The following is a 22,176-nucleotide window of genomic DNA, read 5'->3' as shown; positions in this document are numbered from 1 at the left end:
CTTTCTGTGTTGAAGCCCTTTGCCTTATTAATCAACAAATAATACACTAAGAAATAATAGTAAAAATGTATTAATAGTATTAACAAACAATAAGAACAGTGTTCTGCAGTTTTCTCCTCCCCTATTACAAAATTCCCCCCTACACCCATGTCACTACATTTCAGTTTTGTTGTACAACCACTGTGCTCCTTTGACACTGAAACTTCCCGGGGGTTGTAAAATCTGGATGTGTACTGAATTATTCAGCTTTGAATTGAAAATTTTGACAGCAATTCTGGTGTCCTTCCTAATTGCAGTTCATATTTTGAATTTTGTACTTCAAGTTTCCTTGGTGGAAAAATATCAAACTGTGGCTATGGGATAGAAAGTGATGATAAATATGGCAATTTCTATAATTCTCAGTACTAAATGTACTGTTTACAAATTCAACATTCTTTGTTTGCTTTATCCAGCAACAGCAGATCAAGTTGAGTTAGAGAGTCAAGTTATGGTGTATTGTTTTTCTAACAGCAAGTTAAAAGGCTTGTAATTTCAGCTCCACTAATCCTTTTAGCTGAACTGCTCGCTGTTTATTCAGATTAATACAAATTTCTTTTTGTTACATTATACAAGCTGAACAAAGGAGATGAAGTATATGGAGAAAACAAAATAGTACAACTTGCTTAATGTCACAGTAGCGTATTAAATATATTTATAAAGCCAACAAAGCTTTTGATTCACCACTTTTAGCTTGTTTTGAGCACGCATAGCTCCTAAGTCCAAGAGTGAGTTGTGTATCTAAGCAGTATCAAAGACTAACCAATGGTACAGGAAGTATTTTTGCAAGAGAAAAAAACATCTTTCAGATTAGGAGCCAAATCAAGATCCTGGTGACGGGTCTAGACAATAAAAGAATTACATGAGGAGCCCTAACTAATAATCCATCTTCTCATAAAACAGCACTACACCATAGTTACTAGAAGCACAAAGCAACTGCCTCTACTGGCAGTTGTCAGAAATTTGTCTATTTATGAGCTCAATCCTTCAGAAAGCTTGGAGAAGGCCTGAGTACTAGGTAGTGATCACAAGAATCAAGCCCGGTGATTCAGAATTCTAAAATTTAAAGTGTCAGGGATGGATGATCCTTCCCCTCACATATTTGATTGCACAGTCGTGATCTGAAACGTTTTCATTTCCTACAATTTCTATAGGGGGTTTTCCTAAAGCATTATTAAGGATAGTCCCAATCTTTCAACAAAAGAAGACAGCAATTTAGGTCAGAATAGTCTAACTAGATGGAACATTCCTCTAACACATAAAAAAACCCCTAACAACAACGACCAAAAAAAAAACCAAACCACCAAACACCTAAACAAAAAAAAACAACCCAACCCAACAACATTTACTTGGGTCACTGTGTTATTCATTGTTTGCATATTAGAATATTTCTGTATCTCTGACTACTCCCAGGTTGCCAGACAGGGAGGGTTGTCAGAAGCTGCATCTTCTGACTGCTCTAGGCTGGATGACTGCAGTTTAAATCCAGGCTGTGCTAACCTCTGCAGCCTAACAGCTGTACTACCAGAATGTGTTCCGCCTGATGGTATCACCTTCTCCCTCCGTCACTACTACGAAGCTTCTACAACAAATCTCAGGATTTGCTCAATTATTTCAGCAACAAAATATTTCACAACCCTTTTCCAAAATCTCAACTGAAACTTCCTTCCTTTAGCTCTGGGTCCTACATGACTGACAGAGAGACACCCCTTGCTGCTCAACTGTCACAACAGCTGAGATCAGTCGTAGTACTTTTGCCCGCAGTGAGACATCTCAGTGCCAGAGGGAAGCCCCTGGAGGGGTGTCCATGGAGGATTTTTTCCTCTGGAAACTTTTTTCCATGTTAGTTCATCAGCATCCAACCCAGTTAATCCTAGAGCATTTGAAGGGCTTTATCTTTCCATTCAGGCTTTACCCCCAAGAAAGACAGAAGATTAGGCACAAGACTCATTTTAGATTAGGGGCATATGTACTGACCATGTCAAATTATATAACACTGTTTTAAATATTTTCTGCTATTGCACAGACCCTGGTAGATGAACTATTGGATGAACAGAAAAATAAATGTCTTAGTCTGCTGACCACAGAACATTGTATGTGCTGAAATAGCATTTCTTCTTTCTTGAGTTTAACAACAGCCATTTGCACAAGCATTATGGTCACACAGTTTGCATATCAGAATGAGTGTAATTACATCAGTATTTTTAATCTGGGTTTTCCCTGCTTACAACCGTGTTTTCCATGTGGAGATGGCATCATAGCAGCTAGAATTCTAGCAGCCTAGAGAATCAAACTCATCTGTACCTGAAAATTAATTACAACAAAAACATGTATCTCTTGACATTTTGGTTTATTCTATATGCTCTTTTTTATTGGGAGTGTTTACTCTTTCTTGTCATTAGGGAATTAAACAGGTACTAAAGACATGCATAAGACTAATACAAAAGGAAAAAACCCACTGAAAATATCCCTCATGTTCTGGGCTGCAGCTGAGATACAGCTATATTCTTACAGTGAAGTCAGAATTCGTGTTTACAGCACTTTAACTTAGATTTGGCTTATGGATCACCTAAAGAGAGAAGACTACATAGCATGGTAATGCAGCACTTCCTGTTTCTAAGTAAGAATCAAATGCAGCCGGGGCTTAAACAGAATTTAGTATATGCAATATCAGGCTGGTGATAGCAATGTACAGCAAAGATCATTCCAAATTGTTTGTCAGAAGTAAACCAGGACCTTTTCCAGCACATACAATGTCTTTCAGACCAACATCCTTCCATCACCTTAATCTAGGATGTTTAATAGATTTTTTTGGTAACAGTCATGACAAGAAGAAAAAAGAAAACAAATAGTTTGGGGAGTTTGGATTCTCTCAAGAACACTGTTGATTTTTCAGTACTGCAACAGTGTTCTTTTATGAACATGAGTGATCAATTTATTTGCTTAGATCCTTTAGTACCCTGACAGGAATCCTTCACATTTCTCTATAACTATTCCATCAGTACATTGTTTTACTGTAGGGAGCAAACTGAAGACTGTTACTGTAACATGTATTAATAACTCAGAATAACAGCAGCCCCTTGCAGAGACATCCAAGCAGGAAGCACTGCTTGTATTTCCACCACCCAAAATCAGTACTTGGTTTTTACACTGAATTCCATACCGTTCTGTGGCATGTCTAGTCATAACTGTAAGCAGTTCTAAACTCTCTCTCTCAAACCCTCACCAATCACTGGCCCTTTTGTGTTTTAAAGCTCTGAGGTATGAAGAATGCCTTGTCACTTGGTCTGAGATGTCTACCTCTACTCTTGTTGAGGACATCCTCTGTCTAAATTATAGTTCTCCTAAGAGGATGCCACACTCCAACAGAACATCTGTCTAGTGTTAATACTGATTTCATTCCCTGAACTTCAGACTGTAGAAGCAACTCTTGCACCTCTACTGGATAAAAAATGTCAGGAAATATGACCAAAACAGAAGCACGTTTCTGAGCACTGTGCATGTGTGTGTGTGTGTGAGAGAGAGTGTGCATGTGTGTGTGTGAGGAGCAATATGGCTTAAAGAACCACTGAATACTTAAGATTATTTGTTGAAGTAAGAATAATTTAATTGTAGAGACTCATTCAGCAAGAAAGTTTATACTACGTCTCATTGACCAATGCAGACATATAAGAATGTATATGATATGAGACTTCTATGAGATAGGACCATTTTGTGAGGCAATAAAATATCATTTTAAAAAACTAAATATTAACTTTTAAAATTAAAAAAAACCTGGTAACATTTACAGATATCAAGTCATTCTCTGCTGCTTCTTTTCTCCAATAAATGCACAACAGAAAGAAGAAAGAAGGAAGAAAGAAAGAAAGAAAGAAAGAAAGAAAAGAGAAAAAGAAAGAAAGAAAGGAGACTAGATTTTACTGAAATAACAAAAATATGTTTTTAAAAAAAAAAATTAGAAAATAGAGTAGCTACTAGATTTTATTATGAATGCATATGTTTCCATTGCACCGAGCAAAGGCTAGACCATTAAAAAATAAAGCAAAATTCACACTTGCAGTGGAAAAAACCCCTTTAACATTTAGCAGAAAATGTTAGCAAGGAATTCACTGCCAGTTCATCTTGTACTTGAATCTGATCGTTCTTGAATGCAAAGATGATCAAATATACACAATATCACAGAAGCACAAACATTGCCAATATAAAAAAAACCCCCACAGTAGAACAACTAGTGATAACAACCCACAGAAATGCTTGCAGGTGTAATCTAGATTTAAAGCCAACATTCTTTAGTCTAAATATTGAATTGGAAAACCAGTGAGAAAGGCTTCCTTGAGATGCTTCCAGTACTTCTCAAAAAATCCCTGACAGACAATGATCCAACAAATTTAGCATCCTCCCCAGCTATGGCAAAAACCAAAGTACGTCCAGTCAATTTGAAGTTTCATCCACAGTTAGCACAGAATAGACAATAAAGTTACAGAGAGAGAAAATTTGATCTTAACCGCAGTAATGATCACTCAAAACTTATAATGTTTAATGACAAAAATCAAAGAAAAGCATTGCAAGAATATAGCATCTGCCAACTTGAATCAGCCCCATGGTCTGTGAGCCATTCTTTAGAACTGCTGTATATCAGATGTTTCAGAAAAGTAGGCAAAAATATCCCATAGCACACAAAGGCACTAGAATTTGGACATGAACATGTCGTCTTAATCTCAGGTAATGAGATAATGATTTAACCCTCAAAGCACAAAGTTTTACATTCCTCCTCAAATTTGAAGTGCTGATTGCTGTAACAGTGAGGAACATAAAGAGGAGGGGCTAATCAAGATTACTTGAATTTTGAACATCTCTAAGTCTCTCCAATTCTCTTTTCCATGATACATCAGTCTAAGTTTTGAAATCCTTCTCTACATGCAATTCCTGCCAGATCTCTAGCCAACTAGTCTGGTTCTGGCAGTGTTCTTAAAACAGCCTCCTCCATGCTTAAATTTATAGCTGAAATAAGAAAAAGAAAAGAGAATTAGAGAGGGATTAAAAAAAAAAATCTAAAAAGACATCTAAACCTTTTCTTTAAGTGATCAAAAGTTTTACTGGAACTTGCACGAATATTTAGTTCAGCGGTAATCCAAGAGCAAGTCAGTGCTTACCTTGCAGATCAGCGAGGTGTTGGCCCCAAGTCGAGCAGACTGGACACACTGGTTGGCTCCTTTCCCACCAAAACCAACGAAAAACTTATGTCCAAGGACAGTTTCTCCAGCTCTTGGCAATCGTGTAGTAAGGCTATTCCAATTAAAGCAATATTTACATATATTAGTGACTGAAAATAACAAGCATCTTCAAATTAAGAGTTACATTCTTATAATCCTAAATAGATCAACAGTCAGCCAGTAAGACTAAAAAATACTCAAAAGACCTTTTAGGGTCTCTATCCCACATCCCACCTGTTCAAGTTTATTCCTTATATGCCACCCAGTCAAGCTTCTTGTTTATTACTTGATAAAGGGATTGAATTTCTTTCATTCATGTTCCATGTTTCTACAGGAAAACAAGCACTTGACCCCTGACTGGGATTCTCCAGTGCTAACTCAATACAGATAAATAATAAATCTACAGGTCTCACTGCTCATGGCTTTTCAACTGTAACATTCAGCTCAAGTTTACATATAGTTCTTTTAATTCCATTACATCTAATTATACCTTCCTGAACCATCCTTGAGTAATTTTTCACTCTGTTGGTGTTCACACCCCTCAGAATTGTAATCGTTACCAAAATCGTCCTCCCCTCTGCTGTCACTCAGGCACACTGTACATATTTAACATTTTTCTTTTTTAAGTTTTTCTCTTACAAATCAAGCTTTACAACTTCTCAGCATTTTGTTGTTTCTTGAATGGAATCCAATTACATTTACATTCTTCTGGGGATGGGTGCCCAGAACCAGATGCACTAATACAAGGCGAAAGCCATCAGAAGTGTATTCTGGTTTCATTTCCATTTTGGAAAAAGGAAAACAAAACTGTATTTTGTTAGCCCTACCAGATGCTATCTACAGGAAAAGTTGAAAGGAATAAAAAACACTCCTGAGACTATTTGGAGGAATTTCTCTGAATGCAAAAGACTACCTGACTTTTGCCACTTCTATTAAAGTACATAACTCAAAGATTCATTTACAACACTCGACCAAAATTTCCACTTCCTTGAGCCACACATTCCAGGTATAAGGCTTAAAAATGTAAATTTTAAATCTCTTAAGCTCCAAACAAGTTCACAACACATGGGAATGGAAGGCATCCTATGGTGTAAATACTAGCAACCTGCTCAGTCAATGACAGTTACCTCAGACAGGTTTCCAGAAGTCTGCAGGATAGAAGGGGAACAACAGGAAGGAAGGGGAGTAAAAGAATGCAGAAGAATCTGCCCTAATGATGAAGAGATTAACTTCAGCTCTGCTTGTCAACTTATAACACCTTTTTACTAATAAAGCTTATAACAGCTTCAAAATTCAAAAACTGAGTTCTGGGCTCCTCAGTACAAAAGAGACATGGAGCTCCTCTTTGTTGTGGAGGGCAACAAAGAGGATTAAGGGACTGAGAATCTCTCTTATGAGGAAAGGCTGAGGAAGCGAGGCTTTTTCAGCCTTGAGAAGAGGCAACTGAGAGGGGATCTCAGTTGTAAGTCTGTAAGTATCTGAAGGGTGGGTGTCAAGAGGATGGAGCCAGGCTCTTCTTGGTGGTGCCAGGCAATAGGACAAGAGGCAGTGGACAGAAACTGATGCACAGAAGGTTCTACCCAGACATGAAGAAGAACTTCTTTACTCTGCAGGTGATCCAAGCACTGAAACAGAACCAGAAAGGTTGTGGACTCTCCTTCACTAGAGATATTCAAGAACTGCCTGGACGCAATCCTGCGCAATGTGCTCTAGTATGACCCTGCCTGAGCAGGGAGGCTGGAGGAGATGACCCACTGTGGTCCCTTTCAACTTCAACCATTATGTGATTCTGTGAAAATCGCCAGTTCAGAACAAAAGATTAGATATTACAAAGAAATCCTTTAATGTGTGGGGGGGTGAGACACTGGAACAGGTTGCCCAGGGAGGTGGTGGATGCCCCAACCCTGGCAGTGTTCAAGGTCAGGGTGGAGAAGGCCTTGAGCAACTGGTCTAGTGGGAGATGTCCCTGCCCATGGCAGGGGAGGTTGGGAGTAGGTGATCTTTAAGGTTCCTTCCAACCCTGAATGCTCTATGATTCTATACTTCTGCACTAGGCAATCACTACAGATTGGTTTTTGACTTGATATGAAGAATACATCTGAGCTTATGCTGTAACTTTTGGGACATAAGGGTGTTTGCAGACTCTCATGGAATTAATGACAGAGTAGAGCCTAATTCACTGTAAATGCTCAGGAAAAAGCAAATGTTTTTTTCTCCCTCTAATTTTCAATTCCAGCATTCATCAGTTCAAAGGTTTAAGATCATTAAAAAATCAAGAAAACCCAATATGAATCTAGCAAAGTCAAGTAAGTCCCAAAGTCCCAGAAATTAAGATTTTGGCTTTGAAGGAGTTGTTACATGTCTGTGCTTCATCAGTCTTTACAGTTTCTAGAGAGACCCAGGTAGGGATGCAGACTCTAGGGACATCCACTAGCAAAGCACCCCAGATTTTAGTGCGAGGGTACAGTACACAGCTGGCAGGTTTATTTTGTGTGGGTGACCACAGATAAACCCCAGAAGAGTCACACATTCAGCTAATAGCACTCATTTCCAAAGAGGCAGAGCTGGGAACATTTTGTTGGGAAATGTTTAAAAAATTTTAAATAAAAATTAACAGATTTTTAGAAATATACTTGTACATACCTCATATACATGTATATATATATATATATGAAAAGGATTCCTAAGTTATAACTGTTTGCCCGCAGCCAGCATCTGAGTAGCTGTACAGTTTCAGGCAACAAGGTGTAACAAGAAATAGTATTGATAAATAGTAATAGATAAATAATGTTCATTAATGGTAACGTGTAATTTATCACCATTTTCACCACTGGAAGCCAAGTAGAGATGGTTGTGGAGCAGAGAGTGAAGGCCACAAAACTTAGCTGAGGAAGCTCCTCTTGAGCCAGTGCCCGGGTACTGCACACACACGTCTAAAATTCTGTGCCATTCAGTAAGGAAGGGATGTTTCACCCAGCCTTGGTAATAAATACTAACAGCAGCTCTTGTATAATTCCTTTCATCCACAGATCTCACTACACCTTAAAAAGCAGAACGACATCATTATTTCTGTTTTGCAGGTATGGAACTTAGTCAAGGCATTTTGCCTTTTGATGCCTTGGGTCAGTCAAGAAGCCCGTGGCAAAACCAAAAATAAGACATCAGCTCAAACCACTAGCTCATACTGTCTTCTCCTTTAAATTCTGCAGTATGAAAATGGTATCAAGTCTCAATTTATTTTCATTCCTCGGGTTGTTTTTTTTTCAAAGATTATAGCTTTTTCTAAACAGAATTTTCTTCCACAAAAAGCTAATAGACAATTTTTAGACAAAGATTAACAAGTGTGACACCCCAGTAGACTTCTGTTAATAGCACTGCTCAGAGCTCATATGCATTTTCAAGAAGTACGTTCAACCATAAATATTGTTGTTTTAACAGTGGCCAGACTATGACTTGATTCTTCTTTCTTTTATGTTGGCATCAACATGCAACTCCAGTGGAAGCATCATAATTTCACTAGTGAAAAAACAGGCTTGGTGAGAGGAGAATCTGGGCCTCAGTGCTTCAAGCAGCATGGCATAACAACTGCCTGTGGGAATCAAACAGCTTGTGGAAGACGGGGATAAGACCTTTTTTATTGTGTTGGTGGAAAGGCACAAGGCAAAGGGCAAAGGATCAAGGTGGAATAGTGATTTATAATTAGTCAATTCTAAAAATAGGCTAAAACAGACTAAGCAAGAACAAGCAGCAGGTTCCTGTAGTTCACTGGAAACAAACCCTTCACCTTACTTCATTTTAGGCATGATTGCCAGACCAGTTCTCCACTCCAGAAGCCTATTTTTATTTTCCATATTAAACAAATTCAGAGAACTGATCTATATATAAGCCTGGAGGTTTCACTTTCACTGAAACCAGCATTCAAGATTTTTTTTTTCTAATATAATGCTATTCTCTCATCATTTAATTCTGCAACTATACTAACTTCTGATTCACATCAGACAATTTTAATGAGCATTTCAGGCTTCTGTTAGAAGCAAGCAGTGATGAGTAATCTGTATGATTAAGAAACCCTAAAAATTCTTGGCTTATTGATGGTGCCACAAAGAATACTCAAAATAGCCTAAAAGTGATGAAACAGCTAATGTTACTCCAAAACCAGGCTAAATAAGTTAATTAGAAAAACTGTCACACGGGCTTTCAGAATTGTTACATAAAATGTTTTGTAAAGCCATTTACAACTTTGACGTAATTTGAAAACACTGACCTGAAAAACCCAATATAAGCTACTATTCAACAGACTTCTCTTTGCTTATGTGACAACTTCTGCTCAGCTTTGAGGGGATAAATGGTGCAAAGGATACTAAGCTGCCATGTCTTATGAACAGCCAGAAACTAAACTTGAAAAATCCCCAACACTTATTAGATGTATAATAACTGTATGTAAAACTGTATGTTTTACAAATTGTACATTGTATTACTGAATCATATTTATAGAGGAAAGTTCAGATTGAAACATCCTGAATTACTTTGGACAGTACAAACAAGGAATATAATCACTCAGAATTTCAACTGAGTCTTTACAAAATGTAAAGCACAGAGCAATGCTGCCCACATTTGTTCGTGACAAATGAAGAATCGTACATCCACTTACGTTTCAGAGGTTTGGGATGAATAAAGGTACACACATAAGAGTTTCACCACCGCAGTAACTTTAACCCTCTCTTCCAGTAAGTGCATGCCACAAGTTCCCTTAGAGGCTAGAGCTGATTAGCATTTGTATTTTCACACAGACATCCCTTGGGAAGGATGGCATTAAAACCAGAACAGAACCCTTTACTACTGTGTTGAAGCACTGAATCAGAGGTGAAAGCAGAACATACTGAGTCATTAATGACCCTTTCCCTGGTAATCTGGGTTTTCTTGAAAAGTTCCCATCTAAGCAGTGACTAGATCATATTCGGAAAGTATGAAGAATGAAGAAAGGGAAAGGGAAAGATGTATATTAAGCAGCACTTGCATAAATCAATCCTGAAATTAATAATTCTGATTCTTGATACCTAACCAGTGTCTGTTCACTGTTTTCAACACACGAAAGTACTACAAACACGTATTACTGCCGTTAGCTTAAGCTGATGCAAAACTATGCCCTCTCCTCGGCAGCATTTTCCCACTGCTTCTCTTGCACTGCTTTTATTGCTTATGGAGCTTTCTAATTCAAAATGGTTTTTTTCAGAAGGTAATTTTTATTTGGATCTGCAAATTTGTCCAACTTATTGTACAGTAGCCAGGGTGAGCCAGAATCTGGAGGCCTGAAAAAGTGAGGGGATGAGCAGGAGAGCCTCTGCTGGCAGCAGTACACCCAGAACTGCCCCGAGCCAAAGTTGGAACTTATATTTGATACTACTTTGTGTGTTGAAAACAGTGAATGCCATGCAGCTAAGGTTTACTTAAGTAGTACAGTATATTTAGCTCATTAGATATATTGAAGAAAAGCATAAAGTATCGGTATTTTTCTGAGAAATGACATGCACAAGAAAGGAAAATAGAAAAGTCCATGAACATTTTTCTCAAAAAAAGCCCCAATAATATTCTCATCAAGCAAGTCAGAGGAGAAGAGAATTTCTACATTAGATTAGAGATCACATTACCTAAGATGATTGTCATTTAAAGAGTTTCAAAAGAAATATTCAGATTTTTTTTAATTCCTCAAGAAAGGTGAAGATGATCAGAGGTATGAAAATAGCAGCAGAAATACTGAATTAAAAACTTACTTAATAAAAAGGAATATAATGTAAAGGTCTAGAATTTAGCTTTGATTCTGTTCTCCTTGCATTACTGAACAAAACTCACTCTTTTTCCCCTTCTGGGAATTCCCTAGAATGGGGAAAATCCCAGTGAGATTAGAGTAGGTGTAACTAGCCACTGTCTAGTACTTATAATTTACTGGCCTTTCATGGTTCTCAGAACTGAACAAATACAAAGGAGAGAATAGTTCTTGTCTCTAATATTAATACAACATTGTGGTGAAAAAGTCTCAGACCTCTTTTGGATCTGGCTTAACATTTTGGTTTAGCCTTGGTCTGTTTTGTCTAGCTTCATTTTGAAGATTTGAACATGTGCTATGGGAAAGTATCCATAACACACAGGCAAAAAGACCACAATCTTTTCAAAATCTGATGTTCTTGACTCATTTATGTTTTCACCCCTTTTAATCATCCACTAAACCATCCTATTGTAAAGTAGAAAACTTCCAAGATTTCTAAAAAGATTACCTCAGGAATTTAGTTAACTACAGCTTGGTTTAAGCATGGAGCAATCTGGTTCTAGGTTCGTAGCCTCCCTTCAGATCTTTAATGACTGAAAACCAACTACAAATCATAGAAAATCTTCCTCCTATGTCCCTGAACATGACAAGGTTTTCTTTAAACAAAAAAAAAAAAAAACAAAAAAACTTTTCAGACAATTAAAATACTTGCTTACTGCTTGGATGTTTGATAGTCTGGCTTCTCTGTCTAGCCCACAGTAATGAACACTGTAGAAACACTACCCAAGCTGGTATCAGGCACAATAATTGATGCTTAATGAGAAGCCTTTTTTGCAGGACAGTGCCGAAGAACAGTGAGATCCAAAAGTTTTACCCCATCACCCATTCAGAGGGGTTTTTTTAAACCTGTTCTACATCAAATACAGTTTGTCACCACAACACAAAAAGTGAATGATGAATTGGTGCAAAGCAGCAGGAATCTGTTCAGTCAGTTTTTCCATGAAGAAAATACGTATTTTATGAAACACAAATATATATATATTTTAATAGACAAATGGTTTTGTAGATCACATTACTGAGTACGTAAATAACTGTAGAAAATCTCTAGCAAGGTAGAAAATTAAATGAATGGCTGTAACAAGATGTAGGAGGGTCATAAGGGTCATATCTTCTTATATGTGCAATCACAATCTCAATTTAAAAAGAGTGAAACCTGTAACACATAGAATGAGACGTCCACAGCACTGTAAGAACTTCAACAAACATTTTTGTTGACCCTTTGTGCAGAATCAAATGTTACCCTCCCAGATATTAAAAGATAAAACAAATATAAAGGCATCCAGATGAATGCCCTGAAGCATTTACGGTAGTGCACTGTCCTGCATTTCAGTGAAGTTATGATATCACCAGGACATCAAAATTCCTGAATTATATTACGAATATGAAATCTTCAACTCAGTGAAGTTATTTATTTGACTAATTACCAAAAGTAAAAAGCTTTCTCATGGAACAACAAACCTGTAATAATTCCTCACACCATCAGCAGTTAAATTTGGGGAAAAGGTGGGCACAACATCGATGAATTCATAATCTGTGGAATGTTTAATTCTGAAGCTGAAGGTCTAAAGAGGTTTAAAAACTCAAACAAAAATAAAGCTATCTTCAGATATTTAAGTCTCAGCAAACATTCCATCATTCTTAGCAAACATCTGGTTTGTATTTAAGAAAGATTGTGGAAATTTTCAGAATTGCTACTCTCTAGCTTTATTTGCCTCCCACGTTGTTCTTCATTGATGTCTCTCGATTACATTATTTTTGGAATGGCAGTTACATAATTATTTTCAATGCAATCTGATGGCAATGTTAGAATACACTGTCTCTGAAACACACTGTGCTCACCCAGGACTGAAGCAGGCTGCCTACAGTTCCTGTGCTGAGCAGAACATTGTATCATGATGAAATACCAGGGCTAAAGTAGAAAAGAAACCCAATATAAAACAAAACAACCTTTGCAACCCAAGCAAAGACCAATCTTTATATGCCCAAGGATAGATTAAGATAAACAAGACATGTGAACATTAATCTTTTCTATACCTCCTAAAAAAAGGATTTATCAGACAACAAAAACAAAGTGGAAATAACATGGTTGATTCAATAGGCCACAGGGTCCTTGTTCTTGTCATCATGATTTTTTTATATACTGGTAAATCAACAAAGTGATCTGTGCTTCTGCTTTGCTCTCATACAGAAAACAGCCTACCTACCATACAAAATCTTGCTGTCCATCTTTTACAGGTAAAAAATAAAAATAATCTCCCTACGCCATTAAGTACTGGCATTTTGCACGCAAGCACATTGTGCTTTATAAATTATAATATTAGGAGCAACATCATAGATGTGCTCTCACTACACAGTCGTCAAGACAAAGTAACACTGCGGTCCAAATATTAACAATTTTTTTCAATAAGATGCTGTTCTAAAAGCACAGGAATTTTGACAGGTATGATATCTTTCATCAAGTTTGTAAGTATAGTGCTTCTTACAGAATCCATATGGGTCATGAATTAAAAGTGTAATCAAAACAATACTTTGTTTACGTACACTTAATCAGTGCATCATAGATAATAAATGCAATAAATATATTTAAATATATTTATATTTATTATATGGGAATAGAATAGAATAGTTCAGTTGGAAGGGACCTACAACTACCATCAAGTCCAACTGCCTGACCACTTCAGGGCTAAATTTTTGGTCAAGTTTTTACTTTGAAACTATCTTGCTGCTGATTCACTGATATAAAAATTGTTCTCTGAAGTTCAATCTAATTATAGAGGCATCAAATAAAATCTTAGATTACAGTAACATTAAGGCTTGTAGGGCAAAGATGAGAATGTGCAGGGTGTGGGGGGGGGTGCCTGGGCTTCGCTGGCCAAGGTTAAGTCTGCTGGGACAGGTTGGAATCTCCTCTAGGTAAGTACCTTTACCTTTTTCGTGATTTAAGTTCTCTTGGGAAAACTAGATCCTTAAATACCAGAAAGAAAGGTGTAATTCTGTATAATCCTGGATTCTGATGCCTACCAATGGACAACTCCTACGTCTCCATTAAAGCACAGAATTTAATGAGCAACAGGGAGTAAAAACTGAAGAAGAATCTGCTCTTTTTGCTGCCTCTATATGGAGTAATATGAGTTCCACAAAAAACGCTGCTTTTTCCCAACCGGTCATTTTTTACTTTGCCTTTTCTGGGAAAAAAAAAGAAAGAAAATGTATTTTAAAAACGATTGAACAATACTAACAGGATATTCCCCATGAATAATACTAGCAGGATCGGACAATTAGAAAGAAGGTATATTCACTCTCATTACAGCTAAGAACATGGAAAATGCCTGTCTTTCCACATGAGTACTGAACTTGCTTATCCTTTATTTTCAGGTCTGACCAAAGTTTTTTTCTTTCTGTTGTTTATACTGCCAAGGTTTATGCATTTTCTACAAACAGGGGTCTGAAAGAACATAGGAAGTACAGCAAGTGATGGATAGAATAAAGTCATGAAACAGAGTTATGATTCTTTGAAAGCAGAAGTTATCTTTTGAGAGATGAGAGGCAGGAAAAGACCAATTCAGATGAGAAGTACACTGTAAGAATGTCATGTAGAAAGACAACAAGAAGAGGAGAAGGTAACTAAGGGGAAATTTCATGGTTCAGGGATGACACGCCAGTAATCTAGTACAGGAAAAAAGGAGAAAAATAGACTAAATTCAGAAATGGAAACGAGAATAAAACACAGAAGAGAACACACTGATATATTCAGGAACATTACCACCTTCTTATTTTATAATTAGTTGTCACAAAGATCAACGTGTTCTATAAAGCTGCACCTACTTAGGCAGCATACTAGTGAAAAATAATTTTGTATTTTCTTCAGGCTCAAAGTATATGATAAAAGGATCCTTAAGGGAGTCAGGATGTCAGCACCAAATAACTTACTGCAGCTTGATATAGGAGCTAACAACTGGAGCCATATAAAACAAGCAAACAAAACCTTACTGGTAAGCTCCTTTGGAAAGAACAGCTCAGACAGCTCCTAGAGGCAACATAATATATATACCTTCCCAGAGCGTTTTTACACAGATTTGTTACCATTGACTCTGTACGATTTTTATTGCAGCTTTTGATTTGTGCCAGCAGCTCTTTACTGTCAAGAGTACTGAAATTCACCCAAAGACATTTACGTCTAGAAATGAATCTAGGAAAATGGTTATTTCCATTAACAGTACAGCCAGTAAGTAATTCATTAACAAGACAGAACTATTAATCATACCATTCTGTTGCTCACAAAGGAGGAGAAAATACAATATCCTCAGTGTTGGGTGTTAAAATACAGTGCCTAACAATTTCTTATTGTGACAAATACTTTCAAAGGAGTTCCTTTAGACAAATTCCCATTTGGCTGTACAGACTCTTGTGCGTCAAACACCTCCAGATTGAAAAAGCAAGAGATGCTTTATTTTAAATAGTCAAAAAGAATTTCCAGCAATAGCAGGAAAATAACCAAATCAATAAAAAAACTGTGGGAGTTACATGGTAATAGCATTCCTTGGGGCTAGAAATTATAGATACATTCATGACATAATATTCCATCTGTGTCATTGGGATACAGCAGAAGCCCAAGGAATACCCTGGAGTACTGACCATGCCAGTGCTCCGTGGATTGCCATTTTGCATGCTATTTACTTGGAACTGCTCAGATGCCTAAGAACCCTACAGAGAGCAAAAGGCGGCAGTTGTTCTATCCGTAAAGTGGGATGTTACAATGTGAAGCTGTGGCCATATCCTACAGTGCATTCTTGAGATAAAATGTCATCTTTCTGTAGTGGAAATGAACACAACCCTCTTACTCCACATGTTGATATTGGGCAATTGGTAAATAAGCTTTTATCCTAACAGCCTCTTCCCTGATCATAACGTTAGTGTTTCCTGACTTTTCATTTTCTTCCAAGAGAGGTATCACTCTGGGTTTTCCAAGGACAGATGAAGCCTCAGCCCGAACGCAGAACAATGGGGAAGCTGCACACTCAGGAGGTGCTGTAACTTCACCTGATATAAGGACCAGGACTGTTACAGCATTAGTAATCTCAGTTTCCAAAAACTACATATAGTAATTTTGTCTATCTGTCTTTTTATTCCACCCTGATTCCATTTGCAAATGACTATGGGAAATGGAATTTCTTTCCACTGTAGTCACTAACATGGTAATAATTTTGGGAAGAACGCTTTCACATCCTAGACTTTCTGTGAAACTGGACACATGCAAGTCCTAATACACACTCAGGGTACATTATTTCGACATTTTTTTTCCTAATGGTCTTACCCAGATTGATTGAACAGATATTTTATGAGAGTTCAGTCCTGTTAGGTGGTAAAACAGGCTGAAATGTGCAGAGGTGTAATGTATTTCTGAAATAAAAGTACATTAATAAAAAAGTATTATACATTTTGTCTCATGTGGCAATACGTTGATGGACAATGTTCTTTCTCTGTGAATTTTCATCTGATGTCTTTCCCCTTTCTCTTCACTCTTGTTTAGGAAAGTCTACTTTCTTGGCTTAAAAATTGTTAAGTATTTGAAGGGATGAAGTAAATTATGTTGTAAATCCACCGTTCTCATCTTGCAGCATTAGCAACTGTTCTAGCACTGGACACTATATCTTAAATGGATGAATTTTCTTTTGCCATCACGGTGTTGAAACTGGACTCTGCTGTCAGCAACCCATTAGAAAGCATGTACATCCTTAGGAAGGTTGAACAAAGAGATTCAGTTACTGATAGCTGGCAAATAGGACACCCATTAAAAAGATGAAAAGACTTATGATCACGTGATTTTCCTTTTGTGGGTAGTGTCTAATAGCTTACTGACCTCCAAAGGTGAAAAATGCCAGCCTAATGAGAAAATTGGCAATTTTGTGAATCTTTAAGTCAAGCATTTAAGTAGCCCTGAATAACAAAACCATAAGGAGTGCCACAGGGTTTCAGACAAGTGTTCTTTGCCAGGCGAGACAACACAAGATGGAGTAGCTGATTTTCTTCTCCCACTAGGAAAATACACCCCAAAAACATATCACCTGCTAGGATCAAAATGTTTCTAGATTCATTTACTCCATTACCCAAGTGAGCTCTCTAGAGAATTAAGCAATAGTTTCCCAGCTTGACATGGACTAAACCTAAAAGCTTGGTAAACACTAGTTTTATCTCACAAACCATAATTTTTAATTGCTAACACACATAGGAAAGGCATAATCCTCCACTGATGATATCATAGTCTACTGCCATGGAAATGACTGCAGTATCATAAACACAGGTTTAAGATGACCTCACTTTCATAGGAAAGAGGGAAATTTCACTGGAATGTGAATGACATAGGGAATAAAAACACATAGATACTATACAGTGAAAAACTCTCTCACTAGCCAATTAAAATATGGAAGATGAAGACGACAACTAGACTTGCAGTTGAACAGAAAAAGGGTTCTCCTGCCCAAACACTGTGTTACTGCTTATGAGTCTTTGAACAGAGAGCTCTCTGAACTCCTGTCAGGGTTCCCCTTTGTAAGTTCACTACACCAGAGAGGAGTGAAAAATCCCTGCCCTGACAGGCTTACAGTTTAACCACAAGAACATGAACAAAGTAGGGCTATAAGAATACAATGTAGGATCTCAAAACAACATTGTAGCTGGAATGCTTCCTAGAATGAGTAAGTACTTCAGAAGTGGGAGGAAGAGAACTCCACAGTCTCTTGAAGCACACAAAATAGGATGAAGTCAGACACAAATGCAGAAGTACAATCTCAGTGTGGCAAGTGCTAAGCATTTTGGCATTGGCTCAGGAAAATACATATATTTAACCTTCAGCTCTGAAGTACTCTGAGAGGCATCAAGCAACTCAAGCATTGGAAGCTGAAATTTGTGTGTAAGTTTTGTGTTGCCATGAGCTGGGAATGTTGAGCACTGTGCTGGACCCCAAATTGAGATGAGACAAGAAGCTTGAACCAAGAACAGGGTGTGGAGAAATGTAGAAGGCGATAATGATCTCACTTAAGTAGAACCTTTCATCTTGAAGGATCTCAAAGCAATTTACAAACTCAAACAGACCAGACACTGCAGCTGGTAGGAACAGAAGCAGACAGCTGGGAACTCGTTCATGGGAAGGAGGAGGTAACAGAGGCCTTACTCAGTGCCATATCTTCCAAAATGCTGGTGCTGGGAGAAGATAGCAGGACTAAAACAGAGCTTTTCCCTGGTCCTTGCCATGCAGCCATGTGAGAAAATTGCAGTAAGCAAGCAGGTAGGAAGAGCTGACAGAAAGCGAAGGAAGAAACAAGGCGCCTTTGGACAGCAGGGGACCTGTCACTGTTAGGACTGTAGTTTTCCTGCCTTTTATCTCAACTTTGACTCCACAGACTCTTCACACTTTCTGCAGTAAAACCTTAGGTCTTTCCTACCACCTTTGCCATTTTTAACACCTTCCTCCAATTCTCTTTACCTTTTCCCTATCTTTTTACAGAGCAAACTGCCCTTCTTCCTGTCCTCAAACTCTAAATTGTTTTCCAATGTACAGTAGGGCAAATAGTGCTACTCTTGGTGACTGGGAAGCCAAAGAAATTACTTCACCTATGGCACTCACGTAGTACAGGCCTGACTGTAGTACCACAAAGGGTATTCTTTAGCTCAAAATCACTACTAAATACATACTATTAAAACTTAACTAGATAAACAAGTCTAAAGAACAAGAGGCATATTAGTTACTGCTGAAATGGAATTGCCTCTGGAAGAAAAGACAGTGCCTAATTACAGTAGACAGTAGAGTAGGACACAAAATGAAGGCACCAAATGAAAGGGCAGGGACATTTCAATTAAAGAGAATCCAGAAAGCAACACTTTTTTTTGCACTTAACTTGAAAGACATTGTGTGACCTAATTCACATTCATATTTCCCGAGACTTTTAAAACTTCCTCCATTTCCATTTAGTAAGGGGAGGAAAAAAAAAAGTTTTCACGGATAAGAGCCAAAGACAAGGGCTGAGCAGGTGTTCTAGTACCACCAGTCCTTCTCAGAGAGGGCCCACAGCATCCTCTGTGGCACAAACAACAGTTTCTTTCAGAAGGTGCCAGCTGGGATCAATGGTGCACTGTCTCTCGCTTGGGGTTCATAACCTTAGTTGCAAATGCAGCTCTTGTAATGGGTTAAAAAAAGGCCCTGGTGGCCTTGCCCTAGTTATTTTGTGTTAATTTAAAAAGCGCCCAAGCAGATATTTTCCCTTCGTTTCCCTCTTCAATATTTTGTCATTTTTTGTTAGAAGAACTTTGTTGGAAGCTTTTCAGGTGTGGAGTATAACACCAAATACTTTTAACATGCCAGAACATTAAACTATGTCTCACCCTAAAATAAACCATCACTCAGATTTTGCTGGGGGACAACAATCTAATTTCAGTTTACAGCAGTGAAAAGCTTCTTTGACATGAATGAGCTTGGATCAGGCCCCACATCAGCAGTGTCTCGGCCACTAGAGATATTCAAAAGCTGTATATGCACAGAAGACAATTTTCTTAGTGAATGCCATTACTGAAGATTTCATCAACTTGATTCTTATCCCATTTTTCTTTTTGGGGCCCCAAGACACAACTTTCTTCCTGCTATGCAAGAGAAGGTAAAGAGAAGTTTCTCTAAACCACATTTAGGTCCTCCAAAATCAGAGCAGAATTTCAAAATGCTGAGCCTGTGCATCCAGCGTTTACTACGCACCCAGACTTTGCTAGGTCAGAAAAGAAGACAAGGGGCAGACAGCACTGGCTCTGAAATCAAGCCCAGATTTTTCACCTTTACATAAATGAAACAGTTCACAGATGACACATTCTCTCATGCCTTGATGCCTTTCTCTGAATCCAGAAGATTAATTTCCTCAACTGGACTAAGCTTGTATTCCTTCACAGTTGTGCTTTCCCATGCTGCTGGCAATGGCAGATTGACTAGAACGAGGAGTGGCTGCTGCAGGGGAAGCATTACAGATAAAAACAAAAACACAAATGAAATGAATTTGAAGGATTCTAGAACTCTTTGCTGCTAGGAGAAGCTGAAGAGCAGAAAAAATATTAAAACAAGACAAAACCATTAAAAGTTGGTGACTGTGCGTGCAGGAGAAATCGTGGAAATGAGAACATGTGTGAGATCTGGAAACAAAGGAAAGAAGAAAATGAAGTCATATGTGAGATTTCCTCTGATCACTCAAAAGAAATGTAAGAAAATTCCTCTTCATATTCCCACCACAACCTCCTGAAATTGTTGTTCTAAATAACACATTTCTAAAAAAGAAAGTGCATACATAGCTTTGGATCATGGACATTTCTAATGTGCCAATGAGCCATTTACTTCAGCACTTCAGCAGACAATAACCACCACTAGAGACTTAAGATGAAGACGTAGGATCTCACTAGAGATGATACCTTTGCCATTTGGCCCAGGCAGAGGTTGTGCTCAGTTAGCAAAGGTGATGTGATGTGTCTGTCTGGGATCTTTATACTGGGTGTGCTTTTGTCACTGCTGTCTGCCCCACTTTAGCAACACAGTACTCTGTGTGTACCTCAGTGCCTTCTCTGCCTTGTCTTTCTCCTCCTGCTGAATACTTTTGGTCAATCAGTTTAATACTCACGATAATTATTAAGGCTGGTTGTTACAACAGTAGGCTGGAAGCAGAACTTTTACTTCTACTCCCTAAACGGAGTGAAGCAACATGATGACAGGAAAGAGGTCCACAGAAAATTCTTTAAATTCTGAACATTCTAACAAATATAGTTTTCCAGTATTTGGACTGTGGTGTCATTCTCTTAAGTTAAACTGAAAGGCTGTTGTTGTGACTATCCGAAGACTGTTTTTCCATCTTACATTTTGTTCTATGCTTGTGCTGTTTTCCATTGCCACGCCAAAGTTTCTCCTGTTTATTGTAATTGTTTTAGTGTGTCTGGCTCTCATTGGTTTATATGTTTAGTCTTGTCCTGATTTAATATGAATTAAAATGCCAATGCCACGACCAGTCTGCAAATATGAGTCAGAGGAGAAATTATTTAAATAATACTATGGACAGTACCCATCTGGTTTGATATCTAGATCATATAGAATAATGCTGTTTTTGTTTTCTATTACTGTTGCCTGCTATTGCCAATGAAGTGTTGATTGTGATTGTGACCGCAAATATGTTTTGTTCCTGGTCCTACTAAGCCAAAAGAGTGTGGTTTACTGCATGTATGTACGTGAGGCTGTTTTGATCATATGAAGTTCACTTTAGAAAACCCACATTCTGCCACTGCAGCGCTACAGCACAATGAGAAAAGAATTTCCAATGAGAACAGTGTTTTAAAAGCAAACCATTGGGCCTCTTCCCTTTAGAAGAATTTTAAGACACACTACCCTTTCTTCTGAATTTGATTATTTCTCAAAATAATCAAATCTGAATATCTGTCTTTAACAGAAAGTCCCTGTCCTTTTCTGCCTCACTCGTTACATAAAATACAGCAAATTTCAAACTGTATGTTTCCATTTCACACAGAGGTTACGCTTCTTTAAATCATCAGTTTACTGTACTGAGTAAAACCATTATGCACTGATTTTTTTAGTGGTGAATCTGGCTACCATATGTCCAACGGTAGCTTGAAACTTTTCACTACCTTGTCTCTACAGACCTGGGAATGCTTAACATTTAAAGTCTGACACCCTGAGCTTCTAGCTGTCCAGACAGAAGGACAAGGTTGTATTTTAAAGGGCCAACACGGTATTTTACCAGTTTGAGTTACAACACAGTAACTCAGAGTTTGTGTAGCTCTTACAGAGTCTCAAAAAATATCATCTTCTAAGAAGACAGGCTTTAGTGTTGAGCAGTGAGTATGCCCATCAAACACAATGTATCCAAAAATGTGTCTGACCTCCTCTGCTCGACTCACAAATTCATTCGGGCTCCTCCAGATGAGTGATAGGCATTTAACATGATCACTGCTATCCAAGTCTCTTGCAAACTGAAACAACAGCACAAATGACAGATAAACTCACAACCCCCCCCCAATGCTCTTTCATTCCAGTTGAAAAGAACCCTAGCTTTAAATCTAGAATATGCA

At 37.9% G+C, this 22,176-nt stretch overlaps 1 protein-coding gene across 1 annotated transcript in view; it reads right to left on the bottom strand.

Moving 5' to 3' along the window:
- Positions 1-22,176, bottom strand: part of RBKS (ribokinase) — a 70,896-nt gene that overhangs the window by 45,979 nt on the left and 2,741 nt on the right. Inside the window, exon 2 of the mRNA XM_032684417.1 lies at positions 5,190-5,322. Coding sequence (XP_032540308.1) covers positions 5,190-5,322 — 133 coding nt within the window. The remainder of the gene's footprint in view (positions 1-5,189; positions 5,323-22,176) is intronic.

The sequence above is a fragment of the Chiroxiphia lanceolata genome, chromosome 3 (assembly GCF_009829145.1).
Source record: "Chiroxiphia lanceolata isolate bChiLan1 chromosome 3, bChiLan1.pri, whole genome shotgun sequence".
In the NCBI taxonomy this organism is placed as follows: Eukaryota; Metazoa; Chordata; class Aves; order Passeriformes; family Pipridae; genus Chiroxiphia; species Chiroxiphia lanceolata.
The sequence above is the reverse complement of the archived record's forward strand: the minus strand, read 5'-3'. Positions and strand labels throughout refer to the sequence as shown.